At 46.0% G+C, this 16,861-nt stretch overlaps 1 protein-coding gene across 2 annotated transcripts in view; it reads left to right on the top strand.

The window, feature by feature from the left end:
- nell2a (neural EGFL like 2a) overlaps positions 1-16,646 on the top strand; it is a 58,629-nt gene extending 41,983 nt beyond the window's left edge. Inside the window, exons 15-21 of one of the 2 annotated variants that reach the window (XM_084672626.1) lie at positions 385-480; positions 9,938-10,078; positions 11,186-11,379; positions 12,295-12,471; positions 15,107-15,331; positions 16,078-16,164; positions 16,302-16,646. In XM_084672626.1, coding sequence (XP_084528752.1) covers positions 385-480; positions 9,938-10,078; positions 11,186-11,379; positions 12,295-12,471; positions 15,107-15,331; positions 16,078-16,119 — 875 coding nt within the window. In that variant the 3' untranslated portion in view covers positions 16,120-16,164; positions 16,302-16,646. Of the gene's footprint in view, positions 1-384; positions 481-9,937; positions 10,079-11,185; positions 11,380-12,294; positions 12,472-15,106; positions 15,332-16,077; positions 16,282-16,301 lie in introns of those variants that run through there. The other variant, XM_084672627.1, reaches the window with a different exon arrangement.
- Positions 16,647-16,861: the final 215 nt, after the last annotated feature.

Genomic DNA, 16,861 nt, shown 5'->3' with positions numbered 1-16,861 from the left:
CCTGCAGGTAAACACGGCTCAGACACACTCGCCTCGGTACTTCCACTTCCCTTTACTTCCTCTCCCTTGGAGGGGATGGTTGGAATCTTTGTCTGCATTGTCTTAGCTTCAATAGTACTTGACTTTTACTTGACTTCACTTTAGAGACCTCACTATTTTAGGTTGACGTTAACAAACTGTCCATGAAGGATGAATCCTTAAATTAACCTCTGAGAAATTCATGAATGATTAAGAATAAAGAAGTTGCAAGGGCGGTAATGAATCACATTACCAAATTAGCTCGTGTTCAGTATGCAAATACATATGCTTCTGTCTGCCTAATTAAAGGGGTAATGGAAGTGAACCTGAGTGAATAATGGCTGCTCTCCTGTGGTTCTCCTTCAGCTATGTGTGACGGCCTGTGTCAGAACGGAGGAACCTGTCTATCCCCCAACAACTGTGTCTGCCAACAGGGCTTCACCGGGAAGAGGTGTGAGACAGGTAAGACACCTGAAGAGGCGGGGACAGATAAGGGGGGGAGGGGAGACAAGCAAGGCAAGGGAGGGAGACGGGTAAGGGACGGAAGGGGAAACAGAGGTGTGAGACAGTAAACCGTCCAGTGTATTCAAGAACACAGATCAGCTCAGTTAAAGGTTGGAATGAACATGAATCAATGATTCCTGCAGTTGTCATGGCCGATTCATATCATTATACATTCAGCCTCATAGATTGGTCTGTTACATTTCCCAGTTGCCTGTATGAGAGTGGCAGATTAGAGTGGCGAAGGTGAAGCGAAGCTTTTTTTAAGATATCTGAAGCTCAATCTCACACACCCCATGATACAAGTGGGAGAGGTGTGGTTACATAAATGGTGTCATTAAAGCTGTATGGAATGTCATTTCTTTCGTGTTTTGAGGACATATGCTTGCTTTAGAAAGGCTTTTTACAGATTGTTTTATTTCATTTTTTGGGAAGAGACGGCCTCCACTGAATGAAACGCAGGGGAGGGAGGTCTGATGTGCTATTAATATTGAGATGTTTTCAGTATTCGCCAGCTGTTACAATCACAAAGAACCAGCCATCAATCTCTGTGGTCGCCTTTCATCCAATGTTTTCTCCTGCGTATGTGTGTCTGTGTGTGTGTGTGTGCAGTCATGTGTCAGTATGTGCTGGTCGGGGTGTATTTGTGCGTGTGTGCGTGCATTCATTTGTGCTATTGTGTGTGTGTGTGTGTTTGTGTGTGAGCCTACCTGTGCTGTTGTGAGTAATGAGCTTGGTCCTGTCCCGATGGCACGTTGAAGAGGTTGGACTGCAGTCTCTGCAGTATGGGAATTGCTCCGGATCACACCTGGTATTCATCAGCATGGCGTTTCTCCCTTAGCGGACTTCCATCACATTCAAATGACTAAGACACTCTTCCTGCCCTATATAGCACAGAACACGAGGGCCTCTCTAGAATAGCCATCATTTGAGTCGATGCTTGCAGGAGCATGTGTCTATCACACCGATCGCATGTGAACATCGACCGTTTCTGAGCTCTGGGTATGGTACAGTAGCATAAGGTTAGCTAGCTGCTGTATTCCAGATGTGAATACTGCAGTGTCTTTGTTTGTTCACCGTGCCGAGTAGCTGAGATGTGGCTAGTTGTTGAAGAAGAACTTTGTATCTTTCTACTACTACTTTCTATCCACACTGTTTGGAGTTGCTTTGGATAAAAGTGCGTGCTGAATTAATCAAATGTAAAACGGATATTTATAGTGTGTTAACGCTATACCGACAAGGCCCTTTGTATATAGACTGCGAAAAAAAGTGCGACTTATAGTCCGGAAAATCCGGTACCTTATCCCTGAAACGCAGTTGCAGACCCCTGTCCCAGACGCCTGGCTCAACAGCAGACTATCACTGCTTTTTATTTAAAACAACAGACCCAAGCTGATGGAGAGTAAAGACATGACACTTTGCCCTGTTTTCTATTGGCTTCCTGGGCAGACAGAGACAGATCTGCCCACTCGTTGGTGCAGGTATTGATTGCACATAAAGGCCCCTTTACGAGGCGTCCTCTTTACTGCCCGCCTTAAAGTAAATGACTTTTCTCAAGGTGCTGTTGGCTGATGGTTAGTAGAGCTGGCAGGCTTTTCTGTTAACGCAGTAATAACCATGATCTCTTATCCTCTGGCCCGTCTGAGCACTGCGGTAGAGTAGTCCTGAGGAACATGCACAGCGGTCACGAGACGGTCAACGCTACTCCAGCATTTCCCTCTGGAACGTTCTGTGCTGAGGGGATGGGAGGAGTCAGGAGACGGGGAACAAGTAGCTGTTTCTGATTGACAGAACTGTTTTCAACTACAACCAATTAGTCGTAGACACACCAGCGTGAAGGCAGTCCCGGGTCTAATCACTGACTGAGGGAAATCTGGTGTGATGGGTGGTTCATGACTCCGTCTATTTCCAGTCTCCCTCCCAACAGTTAATCGTAGAGGTTGATTAGAATTCAAACATTTGGGATTTTCGGACCGCCTCACTCACAAGCAAGTACACACACAAGTGGAGAGAAACACCCACAAGCGTACATAAACACATTTTCAGCTTATCCGCACCAGCACACACACCCCCTCCCAGCGCCTGTTTGCCTCAGGTGACAAGATGTTTGTCACCTCAGCTGCAGCTGCTTTATCACTACTCCATGTCTCTCTTCTCTCTCTCTCTCTCTCTCTCTCTCTCTCTCTCTCTCTCTCTCTCTCTCTCTCTCTCTCTTCTTACTCTCCCTCTGTTTCTCTCTTCCCTCTCTCCTTTCTCTTTCTCAGTCTCTCCCTCTCTATCGCCCCTTTGTAATCTGTCTCTCTCTCTCTCTCTCTCTCTCTCTCTCTCTCTCTCTCTCTCTCTCTCTCTCTCTCTCTCTCTCTCCCTCTCTCTCCCTCTCCTCCCTCCTCACTATCCCTTCCTCCCCGGAGCAGCCCTGTAAACCCACTCTCCGTCTCCAGTCACCCTGTCAGCCTTCTGACAGCCCTGTCCTCACCAGCATTCAGCCTTGTACCAGAGCTTCCTCCGGGGGCTCAGCCTGTGGCCCCCTGGCCCCCTGACCTCCTGGCCCCTAGCCACCCCTGGTGCCTCAGAGCCCTCAGCAGTCAGTCAACCAGTCAGTCAGTCAGTTGGGGGAGCTCCTTCAAGGCTCTTCACACCATGACATTCTCCCTGGCAGGGGGCAGTGTACTGGACGAGTTCATAGACAGATAGAGAGGCAAAAGATCGGCTTTCTACTACACAGTGACAGAGCTAGTGAGGAGGGTGGTGGTGGTGGGGGGTGTACAGCAGGGGTCGTGATGAAGCGAGGGGGGAGGAGGAGGGAGGGGCCAAGAAAGACGGGGGTAAAAGAAAGCGCACGGTGGGGAAAAGGGGCCGCGAGATCGACGGGGAAGGGGTTAGCCCGTTCACTCTTCCCAGGCAGGGGAGTGGGAGGCAGCTTGAGGTGACGGGGGTTGAGCGGGCCTTGGTTGTCTGAACATGGAAAAGCTTTTTAAACACCACGCGCTCCCTGGCCAGACCCTCGGTGCTTTTAGAGGCCTCCCCTGGGAGCTCGCTGGCTCCAGGCCCTGCTGCCTGCCAGCGACAGACCTGAGAGACACACACACACACACACAACACTCACGCACACATGCATCATGCACACATGCGCCTAGATAGATGCACAGAACACGCTATGTATGCACACACACACACACACACACTCATATATGAATGCTTGCATTGCTCACTCACACACTCAGAGACACGCACTTTGGCTGCCTACATCCAGAATCTGGGTCTGTGGAGAGCTTGTGTGTGTGTGTGTGTTCATGTGTGCCTCAATCTGTGTGTGTGTGTGTGTGTGTGTGTATGCAGTCATGTCTGTGCATTAGTTGGTAGCTTGTCATCTCTGTCTGGTGGTGATGGTTTTAGAGGGACAGGGCCACATCGCTCTGACCGACAGCATTTCTGATGCAACATAAATGATGCATCCTGGCTGCTGTGGGCACAGAGAGTACAGTCGCAGAGAAGGAGGGTGTTGATGTACTGCACTGACCACATGATACGCCCAACATATACCGTATCAAGGTTGACTGGTCCCTGCAATGGAACATGGCCTATATATAAACAAAAAGATGGATTTTTGGCGATAAGTGAGAAGTCTAGTACTGACTGACCTTCCTTGAGAAGGACACTGCAGTGTTTTTATGTTGGCATGGGTTCTTATATATTCCAAAACATAACCCTTTATTCCATCAAAGTTTAGCTATTGAAGACGTAATAGATAATACCCAATTGCTCTGAAAGTGCCAAGTCAATGAAAGGAATAGTTCAGGACAAGGTCAAGACAATATATCTAAATCATCTGTACTGTCATAATTATTTTTTGTTGATATATTATCACCAGAAAGTCTATTTTGTCCGTTGTGTCTATATATGTACTGACTGTCTGAACCAATGCATTGTTGTGAATTGTGGAAGCTACTTTTGATGGTATTTCCTGCTCATTATCATCCTTTTTGTAGCTGTGAAGTCCTACCTGCCTTATTAGGATGTTTACTTGCTGTTCTTCCCACTCTGCTGACGAGACACCGAGCCTTCTGTAGTTAATGATGCCCATGGTTGCCCTTGGTGGCTCTCTCCGTGGTTACAAGACAATGGAGGGAGAGTCCACAGCAGCTGATTAGAACATCCAATGGCAATGGAACTACTGTTCAGTACAGGACTAGTGGTCAGACATGTTCAGAGTTCTTATTAAGGGTTATAGGATGCCTTAGTGAAAGGGTTTGAAATTATTATTATATATTTTCTTTTTCAGATGTCTCAGTCCTCTCTCTCTCTGTTTTTCATCCTCTTTTGAATTTTTGGGGTTTCTTTTTAGGAAATGACATTTGAGGAACACGATAGAGACATGAATCAGTGTTTGATGTCTAAGATGTGGGGTAGATTTGACTACATCCTTTTACTCTGCAAAACACCCAGAGAGGAAATGTTGCGAATCATTAGAAGTATTTTCCAAAACAATCTTCCCAGAATAATATGTCTAAAATTTAATATTGAAGATAAACTACCTCAATCATAGCTGGAATCATATTCTAACTTTGTCCAGAATATGATTTAGTGTTACTAATTTAATCGTGTAAAAAACGATATCTGTTTAATTGGAGCGTCCACACTCACTGTTCTATGTTTCAGTAAGCCTAGAAATGTTTCTAGCACACTGTTAATACCTAGTTCATTTTATTCATATTTTTCTGTTCTTCGCAAGCACACCAGTGATACATTTCAATGCCACTTCTTCTATGAGTGCCTTGTAACGTTGTTCTAGTCAGTGCCCTGCAGCCAACCTGTTTTTAAAATGAATCCTTCATCTCTCCTTCAGCAGACTACAGTTTTTATGACAGGCAGTATTAGCTGCTGCCAGGCAGGAGGAGGGGGGAGGGGAGGTGAGGTGAGGAAAGGGGAGGACAGGTGTGCTCCAAAAAGGGTGCTTTGAGAACGACCAGAAGGAAAGGAGAGGAGCCGGGGGCCACAGGGTCACTCCGACATTGACCGGGAGGAAAAGAGAAGGTGACCTCATTAGCATTGAGGTCAGGAAGCAGAGGGAGCAGACTCACTGACTGACAGACTGACTCACTGACACTGACTCACTGACACTGACTCACTGACACTGACTCACTGACTCACAGACAGACAGAGATGCAGGTAGACAGACACAGGTACACTGACAGAAAGACAGACAGGTAGACAAACAGACACCGGTAGGCAGACTGATGCACAAGTAAACAGACACACAGATGGGAATAGGTATAGCTCGGTTGGAGAGATATTGACTGCTGATCAAGAAGCCGAAGGTACAAATCGCCCCACCTGTATGTCGCTTTGGACAAAAAGAGAATGCTTATGAATCTTTTTTTCATTTTTGATGTAAGTAAAATACATGTTGCGCTCTTTTAAGCTGATTGGACTTCAGTGAAGATTAGACGAGGTTAAAACTATGCCTTATTCACTGTAAGTCTGGCTCCAATCACAACCTGCATTTGAAAGGGTCCCAGCTTGCATATCTTACTGGATGTGTTTCCTCCCTTGACTCCCTCACTACTGCTGACGTTGTTTTCTCTCCCCGCACATCAGTCGTAGCCAGTTTAAACTCAAGCTACTTGCTTAGGCTCCATTTTTATCATTGCATTATTTATTTAAGGCCCTTACAAAGTACTCCGTCGTTAATTACTGCGTCGTAATTAGTTCTCCTAATGACCAGAGCAGTGTTTAGCTGAGAACAACTTGGTGCTTCTGGCTGCATCTGATGCATCTCCCAGTAATAAGTACGGAGGAGACCCAGAGAGGGGACTGTGGAGATCCCTTTGGGAAAGACTGCAGGCTAAGACGCTAGAAGACGACAGCAAGCAGAACCACTGTAGCACATAAGCAGTGTCAGCCTGGTATAAGATATATGCACAAAAGTGTTAGCCACGTAAATCTATGGAACGGCCCTTCACTTATCTCTCCGTGCACCTGCTGTATTGAAATCCCACCACTTCATGTTATGGATTTTGCGTTCATTTCCATGTTTCCCTGTCGGTCCTCTGTCCGGACCCAGCTTCTCTTGAGAGGAATGATTGATGTATGACACGCTCGTTCTCTATCAGATTCAGCGGGTCACAATGAACCTTATCCATGAGTGAAATACTCTTCTACCCCTCCTTGTGTTCCATACTGCACATTGACTTACTCAGTCACTTGTTCTTTAGCCTGTCATTATGTAACTGTACATGCCAACACGGGGCTTTGTACATGCTAACAACGGAGGCCCACCTCCCTGTTCTCTGGAAGTCTGTCTGACTGTAAATCGAATCCATCATTGTCATGCTAATGCCACGCACGCTGTCCCCTTCATATGATAGATGGAAGGGCCAAAGTCTGGGAGAAGATGCAAATGAATGCTGATTTAGGATTATGGTGTGTGAGGAATAATCCATCAGATTCATATGAGGATGATCATGTTTTCCTTGGAAGAATTGAATTTGATGTGACGTGTGTATGGGCACATGTTCGTTAAGTGTGTGTGTGTGTGTGTGTGTGTGTGTGTGTGTGGTAGGTTATGGAACTCACTGGAGCTGTGTTAATCCTGAGCACCTCCTGTCAGCCCAAGATGCTGAGGGAGAGAAAGTCTCTACCCGGTACCTGGTTCAGAAAGGAGATAGAGATGAACAAAACAGTGTTGGAAGGACAGTTGGATGGGAGAATGAATGGAGAGAGTCCCAAGGAAGGTATACAATAAGTACAGGGAGAAAAGGCGGGTAGAGAGACAGGCAGAAGATGAGAGGGAGAGGAGGAGGGTGGAGGAGAGAGGGAAGAGGCGTAGTTCATAGCAGCATAACAAGCCCAGGGATGGAGGGAAGACTGAGGCAGAGAGCGACTGACTGGCTGTCCTTGGAGAATAGCTTTAATAGAGCCTTAGTTTTCTGCCTGTCGCTCAGCATAACGAGTGAAATAACCACGTCTATCCCATGAACTCTCCTCCCCCTCTCTCTATCACCTCATTGTTCTCCTTCTATTGCCTTACATCGCTCTCTCACACCTTTTTCCTCTCCTTTTTTTTGCATGTCTCTCAGTAGTCAAGGTAACTCAGAGGTAAATCTGCAAGGGTGACCTGGACCAGATAAGGACCCATTGTTCACGTTTTTGTCCGACTGTCATCTGTCAGTTTCTCATAAAATGTTTCTTACCTGTATGCCGGCATTCCAAGTGACCCTGAGCGGCGAGCACCAAGAGGAGTTGGTGTTCACAGCTGTTTTCCATTTTGATTTTCAGACTTCAGTTCGTGTAATGTTTCAATTGTAACGTCAGGGCACAAAGGCACAGGAAGTGAATTGGCCTACATACAGGGAGCATTAAAGACGACGTCATGAAATAATTCAAGTTCCAGTTAAAGATGTAAGAAGTGAACATGAGAGGGTATACATGTTGAAGCGCTGTCTGTTTCACAAAGGCTTGGAAGTGCTTACCATAATTGCAGTTGACAGCCTCAATGCCAGGAGAAAGATGAAGATGGAAAATGGTTCTTGAAAACGTAACTTGACGTCATGACCGGGTAGGCAAATGTTTGAAATGAAGCATTTGAGTGAATAGGCTCAAAATAGTGAGTTGATGTATATTTTGAATCCCATTGCCCTTTGGTGGTTGGTTAAAAATAGGCCCTAAAACCGTCCAGTCTTTCTTTGAACAATTACATGCAGTCATGTTGGAGGGAGTGTGTTTTTAAATAGATTCAGCTATTTTTTTCTACGCTGGCAAGAGAGACTGCATGCAGCAAAACCACTTCGCTCTCTCTCCCTGCTGGGGCTCCAGAGCTACAAAGAGCATGAGAAATGTGGCTTTATTCATGTCAAAAGAGAAAACGTTGAATTTCAAGGGCTGGCTAGTCATTCCTCCTGGTATAACCATGTGGTTTAATATATCATGAATTTAACCCAGAATCACTAGACTCAGGGGAAATGTGTACAAGTCACTGTCTCAGATTTGAACAGTTTGTGTTTACAAGATGTTCAATTATTTTTGTCTTACTGGAGATCAAATTCTAGATTCTAGAAACTGCAGAACGTGCCAGCAATTCAAGGACAGAAACAGATTAAAATGCTTTCTAGCATTAAGCCCACATGTTCTAAACAGAATATATTATAAACCCACCATGAAATTCAGAAATAAAAGAGTACTTGGATTTTCATTTGAAAATAAACTGAGATTTGACAGAGACACATTTCACTACTCATGTAGATAAAGGCCTGATGTGCAAAGCGTTTGATCAATGTTTAATCTGCTGGAGAGATTCTATTAAAAGGATGAGGCCTCATTAGCCAATAGATCTTAATCCTATTACTAGTTCTGTGGCATGGCAGGTTTGTGGGTGGGGATGGGGGGGTTATGAGGATGGGGGGGGGGGGTTATGAGTATGGGGTAAGGAAGGTCAGTCACAGAACACTGCCATTCTCATAATGAGAGAGCAGAGTCATGCATCACGTACTATCATAAAGAAGACATTACTGCCTGCATGAACACATTTAATCACTCTAAAAACCTGGACCCCCCCCCCCCCACACACACACACACATACTTACCCCCTTTCTGCAATCACCAGCTAAGCTTCTCTCCTCTGGCAGATTCCCCGTCTAATTTCATGTTATTTTAGATATTACAGTCTGCCTCTCTGCTTCCATATACAATATTTGAGGATAATATTGCGTTTTTCCTCATGGGTCTTCTTTGAGGAGGGGGGGGGGGGGGTCCAGTGGGTTTGCTTGGTTGGACTGAATTGGTAGATGGGGAGGTTTGACTTGAGAGAAAAAAAGAGCAATAAGCAAGGGAGGGGCGGAAAAGAGAGAAAAGTGGCAAACGTGTCAAATCCATACTGCGAACAAGAGCAGAAAGCACGAATGTTCAAGGATGAGGTTTCTGAGAGTCGCTCTCCATGAGACTTTGCCTGAACTCAGTCTGAATGTCAACAGCAGGCTGGCACAGGCCTGGCTTCCGACTGCAACGTGTTAGGACTCACTTCACTGCCACATTCATAAACAGATCTCTAGTATTGATCAATATGCCATTCTCTTGCTGTGTTGCTTTTCTAGATCAATGCAGCATACAGATGCTATCAAATCCTGGGCACACTCTAATATTAATTATGAATGAGTCAACGTAGAAAACGCACTGGCAGGCATCAAGTTAAATCCCAATATGCAGGTCCTGCACCTGAAAGAAAGCAGAAGTTGGTATTAAGCTTCAGTTGGGGAACAATAGGGAAACTTATGTCTCTTTCTCTCTCTCTCTCTCTCTCCCTCCCATCCTCTTTCTTTTTCTTTCTCCCCCACATTTCACCCTTTCTTTCTCCCTGTCTCTTTATATCTTTCTTTCTTTCTTTCTCCCTCCCTCTCTCTTTGCCCCCACCCCTTTCCCTCAGACATTGATGAGTGTTCAGATGGCTTCGTGGAGTGTGACAGCAGAGCCATCTGTGTCAACCTGCCTGGGTGGTACCACTGTGAGTGTCGTGATGGCTACCACGACAACGGCTTGTTCTCAGCCAGTGGGGAATCATGCGTAGGTGAGTCTGTGTTCCATTTCCTCATCAGACCACAAGAGGTGAGAGGAGGATTAACGTCTCACGTAAAACCCAATCTGTCTGCGCTCTGAGATTTTCGATTCATTCTTTTCCCCATGAATGAATGGGATCTTCGAACCGATATAATGCTTCACAAGAGTCGTTGACGGGAGCCTACCGATATGAGGTGATAAAGTGAGGATTGCAAGCAGAGTTGAGACAGAGAGGAGAAGAACTAGACCTTTTCAGCGGTTGTTTTGGATCGGTGTGCAATCTTTCGTAATGGCTGCCAGCTGTTCTTCTACTGCTGGAGCTTGACGTGGGCCAGGGGAATACAGGTGTTCAGTGTGGCCAGAACGACTGTAGATCGCCAGGCAATCCTTACTGGCTCAAAGAGGAGGATAGGTGTCCCTCCATGTCCTTGTATCATACAGCACACACACACCAATACACATAAGATATCTTCGTTTGAAACTGTTCGCACAGTTCAAACCCAGCATGGAAAAAGAAATAATAATCTGTTTTAGCATTGTTTTGTGATTTGAGAAGTACGACCGGCTATAGAATGCCCCTCTCCCGGGAAAAATACGTTGAGTTACTTTCTCGACTCCCTCATTTGGTCTACCTGGAACATTCTGCGATTCAGCCTGTCAGGTAGCTGTCAGTTTTCAAAATGGAAACCCTCAATCTCCCAGTCAGTCTGGCCACTTCTGCAGTACACCAGGCTAATCTCACCTGTCTAGTTGACTGTCAGAAGTAGTCCAAGTGAAAAAGCCTCAGAGAGATAAATCCCCATTTCAAGACAAATGTATATCCCAATTCAAAGTTATAATTTGACCAAAAGTGGATTTCCAGGGAAAGACTGCGTTTCTTCTGAAATAAATAGGTTAAGTTGAAAGTCTTTCTTGTTGTAGTCTGAGAACCTAACTGTACAGTAGTTATTAAAAGAGTAGAGATGTTGCTTATGCAGATGCATGTCATGTAGCTAATGTATAGAGTGTTCATTTAGAATATGCTTATATCCAAACCCTCTTAATCTGCAATCAATTGAATGAGCTATACCCAGACCTGTAGTGATTAGGAGTGGTCTCCCTGTGTCTTTCCCAACAGATATTAACGAATGCAAGACTGGGAGGAACACCTGCACGAATGACACTGTGTGTTTCAACCTGGAGGGGGGCTATGACTGTCGCTGTCCCCATGGACACAACTGTACCGGTGACTGTATCCATGACAACAAAGTGAAGCACAATGGGCAGATCTGGGTGCTGGACAACGATAGGTGCTCAGTCTGCTCCTGTCAGGTGAGAGAGAGAGTGTGTGTGTGTGTGTGTGTGTGTGTGTGTCTGTGTGTGATTTCTCTCTCTCTATATATATATATATCTTGATATTGTAACGGTGAAAATATCTGAATTGAAAGATTTAGATAATATGTAGATCAGCTTCACACACAACTACACTTGTAGATTATATCAATGACATTTTATTATAAACGCACATGTCTTTTATGATTATTAGCCTGTAGTCTTGTCACGTTTTGTAATCTTCTATTTCATTCTGTGTACAGTGGCAATGCTAGATGTGGACTGAAGTGCATTAGTCACGTTATTGAATGATCAAACATCAGATTAGTCACTTGATTATTTGAGGACCAAGGCAGAAATGACTCCCTAATTAAATGACTTATTTTAATAGATTAGAAAAATGGAAGACCTGTCTGTCACAATTAGCGCTAAGGAACGGCTGAGTGAACAGGGGAGTAAACATGTCATTGTTTATGAGAGGATTGGACACAGTCTGGCGTTACTGCAGAGATACTAAGAGCAGAGGGCAACACCAAGGGCACCACATTTGTAGCCAAGTCTATATATATACATATATATATATATATATATATATATACAAATATGTATACTTGACACTTAAGAAACACTATTTTATTTTAAATGCCATGTCGCTGCATAGCAAAACCTTTAATAAAAACATGGTAGGTAACTACAACTTGCAACTCGTGCCGCTAAATCTTGAAGCATGGCTTCTTCGTAGACCCAAAGTTGCTACATTGTAGTTAACGCAAACTCTTTTATTTGACGTGACAATAATCATCCCTTATGTGAAGACGTTAAATTGAATAGTGAACACGGAGGTTGTCTTCATCTAATCATGCTGGTCATTGTTTGTGCGCTTGTGTGCATGCGTGCGTGTGTGTGTGTGTGCAGGCGGGCCAGGTGATGTGCAGGAGGATGGTGTGTGACTGCGAGAACCCCACAGCAGACCTGTTCTGCTGCCCAGAGTGCGACCCGCGCCTCAGCAGCCAGTGTCTGCACCAGAACGGCCTGCTCACCTACGGCAGTGGAGACACCTGGGTGGAGAACTGTCAGCAGTGCCAGTGTCTGGTGAGTGAGCGATCCAAACCCCCCCCCCCCTCTCTCTTCCCTCCTCCATGGGGTCAGCGGTGCCTCGATTCATTGTGACAAATATTTGAACAGATTTGGCGAAGGCTGGAGTGAATGGGTTTGTGTGAATACGTCGACGTCTGGATGTCTGTGTGGGTGATTCTCTTGTGCAGACAAAGTTGGTCCGGGTGATGGAAAATATCAAACCAAATGACGACGTGCCAAGTCCCTTATCTATTGAGAGTACCCATAAAGAAATATTTAGTGTTTGGACTGATTCTCTCCACGCCTCCTGCCGACCTTCTCCAAGGTTCCCGGCGTCATCTCCATTCAAATGAGAAACAAAATGGTTTTACAAGGATTTGATAAATCCGGCTGAACACCCGTCCTACCTGATATTTACTTTGCTCACAGCTGAGCACCGGCAGCCACAGGTTTATTAAATGCTAATGCTACACTAGCTGTCGCTCACCCAGTGCGGAACAACACTTAGCCGACGTTTATGTCACTCTGCCTTTGCCGTCGGAACTCCAGTCATCTTGAAGCACGTCCTTCCCTCCTGGAGGTGTGGAGAAAAGGTGTGTCGGTCTCACACGATTTCTTGTTTCCTCCCAGTGAATTCCTCCCCATCAGGCTGGCTGTGTAACAGCCGGAAAACCCCGCATCATTCTCCTGGCTGTATCTGTGAATGCAGGAAAACCAGCCAGGCAGCGAGATCCATGGCCTGTATAGTGGTGATAGTCTGCTCTTCCTATTGTGATGCCGGCCTTAACGCCGGGCCTGAAGGCCCCTGCTTGGACTGCTTACAGCAGCTCATAATAAGGATGGAGAATCACTGTGGTGGAGAGGCAGGGAGAACAGATTCAGCTGAAAATGTCCTTTCTTGTTCCGTCGCACCGAGGCTGCAGTATTGTCTGCACACACAGGCTAATAGGCACGCACATACAAATACAGGCGCGCACACACACACACACACACACACACACACACACACACACACACACACTGCTACCAGCCAAACGGTCTTAACAGCAGCACTTGAAAGAGGAAGTGAGAGAATGGAGCGGAGAGATACGCAGAGGCACCAGTGGCGCAACAAGGATGTGAAGTCAACTTTGGATGGTTCCGGGCCTTGCAGAGCCACCTCATTCAGGTTCAACAGGGGAGTGGAAACACACTGACGGGAGACACAGGGACAAGACATTCTCTCAGCCCTTCAGCTTACTGAACCAACTCCAGTTGGCCTTTATCGCTAATTTGTAAGATACCTAATCAGTGAGGAGCAGGGTAGACTATGCTCTATTTTGTTTTTGCTTACACTTGTCACAAGACTGGGTAGGTGAGACATGTTAGTGGGCCTTGAACACTGGCTTAGCGTGTGACACATTGGCTGTGGGGCGGACTAGCCAACCACAACTCCTCAAACCAAATGTCACAACCAGGACTAATCCTTCTAGAGGATTCTGTGGCACGCGTCACACTGATACCCTCTGTAAGCCTCTTCCCTCGATGAAGTGCAATGAGATTACATTTGTCGTTGCGGGTCCCTGAAATATAACAAGAGCCTGAAAATAAATTTGTTTTGTGTAAATCACAAGTGAGTAGTGTTTTTTTAGGAATGATTGACCACTTTCATGACTATCACTGTCTTGCTTGTACATCCCCTCCATAGTCATACACCTGGTAAGCTAACTGTCTGTCCTAGTCTGTGGTTGCCTTCAGGCCATAGACATCTACTCCTGGGCGACCACACTATAAATGTTGACACTTTAAACAAATGGCAGAGAGCACACATTAGCACTGCATGAGCCTGTATTTCACAGTCCACTTAATTTACTACAACATCCCTGAAACGCTGAGCCGGCTGATTTTCAAGGATATTAAATATCCCGACGGGAGTCTTGCATCGAGTCAAACTGTTGGCTGTGTGTATGTTGGTGAGTATAGTGTGTAGGTTGATTGTGTGGGTGTGAGTGTGTGTGAACGTTTGCTCAGTATGTATGTGTAGTCACTTCATTTTCCAAGAAAGGGTAAACCACTAAAGCTCAAGGATGAAAATGTTAGCAGAAGTAGGTCATGTGGAATCGTAGCTTAGCCAGGATCTATAAAGTTGGGCCAAAATAAATGACCTGTATTCTCCAGCTTAAAGGAGCAGCAGGAGAAATTCAATAAGGTTTTCTCTGCTGGGAGGTTGCTGTGATTAATATCAAACCAAGATGGAGAGAGGGAGACCAGAGGATCTCAATTAAGAAACAAGGAATAAACTTTATACCTCTGTTTTAGAGTGAAACTGCTGACTGAAGAGGACCTATGATTACAAAAAAATACATACTTTGTCCATGAGCACAGTGAAATGAACCAAGTCTTTATTCCGGAAATGAAGTCTGATAGACTCAGATGGTGAACCACATCCATATCCGTCCAATGACCTGTTTTATGACAGCTGCCTATTCCCTCCCTCCCTCCCTCCCTCCCTCCCTCCCTCCCTCCCTCCCTCCCTCCCTCCCTCCCTCCCTCCCTCCCTCCCTCCCTCCCTCCCTCCCTCCCTCCCTCCCTCCCTCCCTCCCTCCCTCCCTCCCTCCCTCCCTCCCACCCACCCACCCACCCCGTTGTTGCCTGTCTGTCCCATCCCCAGCAGGGACAGGTAGACTGCTGGCCCCTGTCCTGCCCGCCTGTGGACTGTGACTTCACGGTGGTGCCAGAGGGTGAGTGCTGCGCCCGCTGCGTCAGCGACCCCTGCCAGGCCGACACCATCCGCAACGACATCACCAAGACCTGCACTGACGAGCACGGCATCGCCCGCTTCAGCGGCTCCTCCTGGGTCAAACATGGCACTGAGTGCACCCTCTGCCAGTGCAAGGTAACACATTAACGTTACGTGTGTGCCACATCGCCATTACATGTGTGCCACATCACTATTACATGTGTGCCACATCGCCATTACATGTGTGCCACATCACCATTACATGTGTGCCACATCGCCATTACGTGTGTGCCACATCGCCATTACGTGTGTGCCACATCGCCATTAGGTGTGTGCCACATCACCATTGCATGTGTGCCACATCGCCATTGGGTGTGTGCCACATCACCATTACATGTGTGCCACATCACACTGGCACTTCTCTGGCCATTACGGTGTCAGATCTGTGATTCTCTGATATTCCATCCCTGAATGGCAAAACCAATATGTGTCTCACTTGCGATACACTATCTTGGGAACTTCTGTGTTAACATGAAATACCCATTGAAATTCGAAATGTCAACAGAGCTGCCCAAACTCTCTGTATCGTACTATCTAAGAGGGTATCAAAGGTATCAAACCTCAAAGAGAGGAAGTCTACCGTAGTCTGACTGTTATCCACTAAATCCCCCTTTCTCTATCTCCCTGTCTCTCTGTCTTTCTCTCACTCATTCTCTCTCTGGCTTTCTCTCACTCATTCTCTCTCTGGCTTTCTCTCACTCATTCTCTCTCTGGCTTTCTCTCCCCCTCTCTTTCTCCCTATCTTCTTTTTTGTCTATCTTTTCTTGCTCTCTCTCTCTCTCTCTCCCTCTCTCTCTCTCTCTCTCTCTCTATTTCTGTCTCTCGCTCTGTCTTTTTTTCAGAACGGACATATCTGTTGCTCAGTGGACCCCATGTGCCTTTAGTGTCCCTGCAGCTCTGAAGGCACCAATGTGTACAGTGTTATCCATGTAAAAACAACGTACATTCCTTCCTCTTCACCGTTCTCTCCTGGCATCTTTATACCAAATACAAACATGTATCAAACCAGACAGATGATGGACTACAGTACCCATACCCCCCCCCCCCCCCCCACTGTGTTTTTCAGCTTCACCAATCAGGGTGAGCCATGTGCATTGAGGAACACTCCCCACCCACATCCCGCCCCCCAAAATCATCTGCAACGTGACTATGTAAAATACTAGTATACTGGCATGACTGTGCTCGATGTGGAAACATTTAGCTGATTTCTAAACTATTTCGAAAAACCTCTTTAAAACCTCTCTATGGTGTCGTAGATAGCGTAAGTTAGTTTGCGTAGGTTTCCGTTGCTACATTCTGAGAGTTGTCTATGTTACGTGGTGCTCTGTAGCGTTTCCTTTTCCTTTTTGGTCATTTATTTCCAGGCTTGTTATTGTGTAATGGTGAAATAAAGTATTTCCATTTACATTAATCCTGCGACTGGCCTTCTTCCTTGAATACCACAGTGCCAGCCTTTAAAAATCATCCCCATTCATTTCTCAGTCTCGTCGAGGTCACGTCCCATTTGACCTGCGGGGTCTGCTCCACGCTTCCTAAATCTCCACCCTCAATCAAAACAAGGAGACCCAACAGCATGAGCCTCATCACCCACACCTCTCCACATCCCGTGGCAGGCGCGGAGAGGTG

This window comes from Hypomesus nipponensis, chromosome 14 (assembly GCF_054491055.1).
Source record: "Hypomesus nipponensis isolate SF chromosome 14, ASM5449105v1, whole genome shotgun sequence".
NCBI classification, from domain to species: Eukaryota; Metazoa; Chordata; class Actinopteri; order Osmeriformes; family Osmeridae; genus Hypomesus; species Hypomesus nipponensis.
This window is presented reverse-complemented; position numbering and strand designations above follow the sequence as displayed.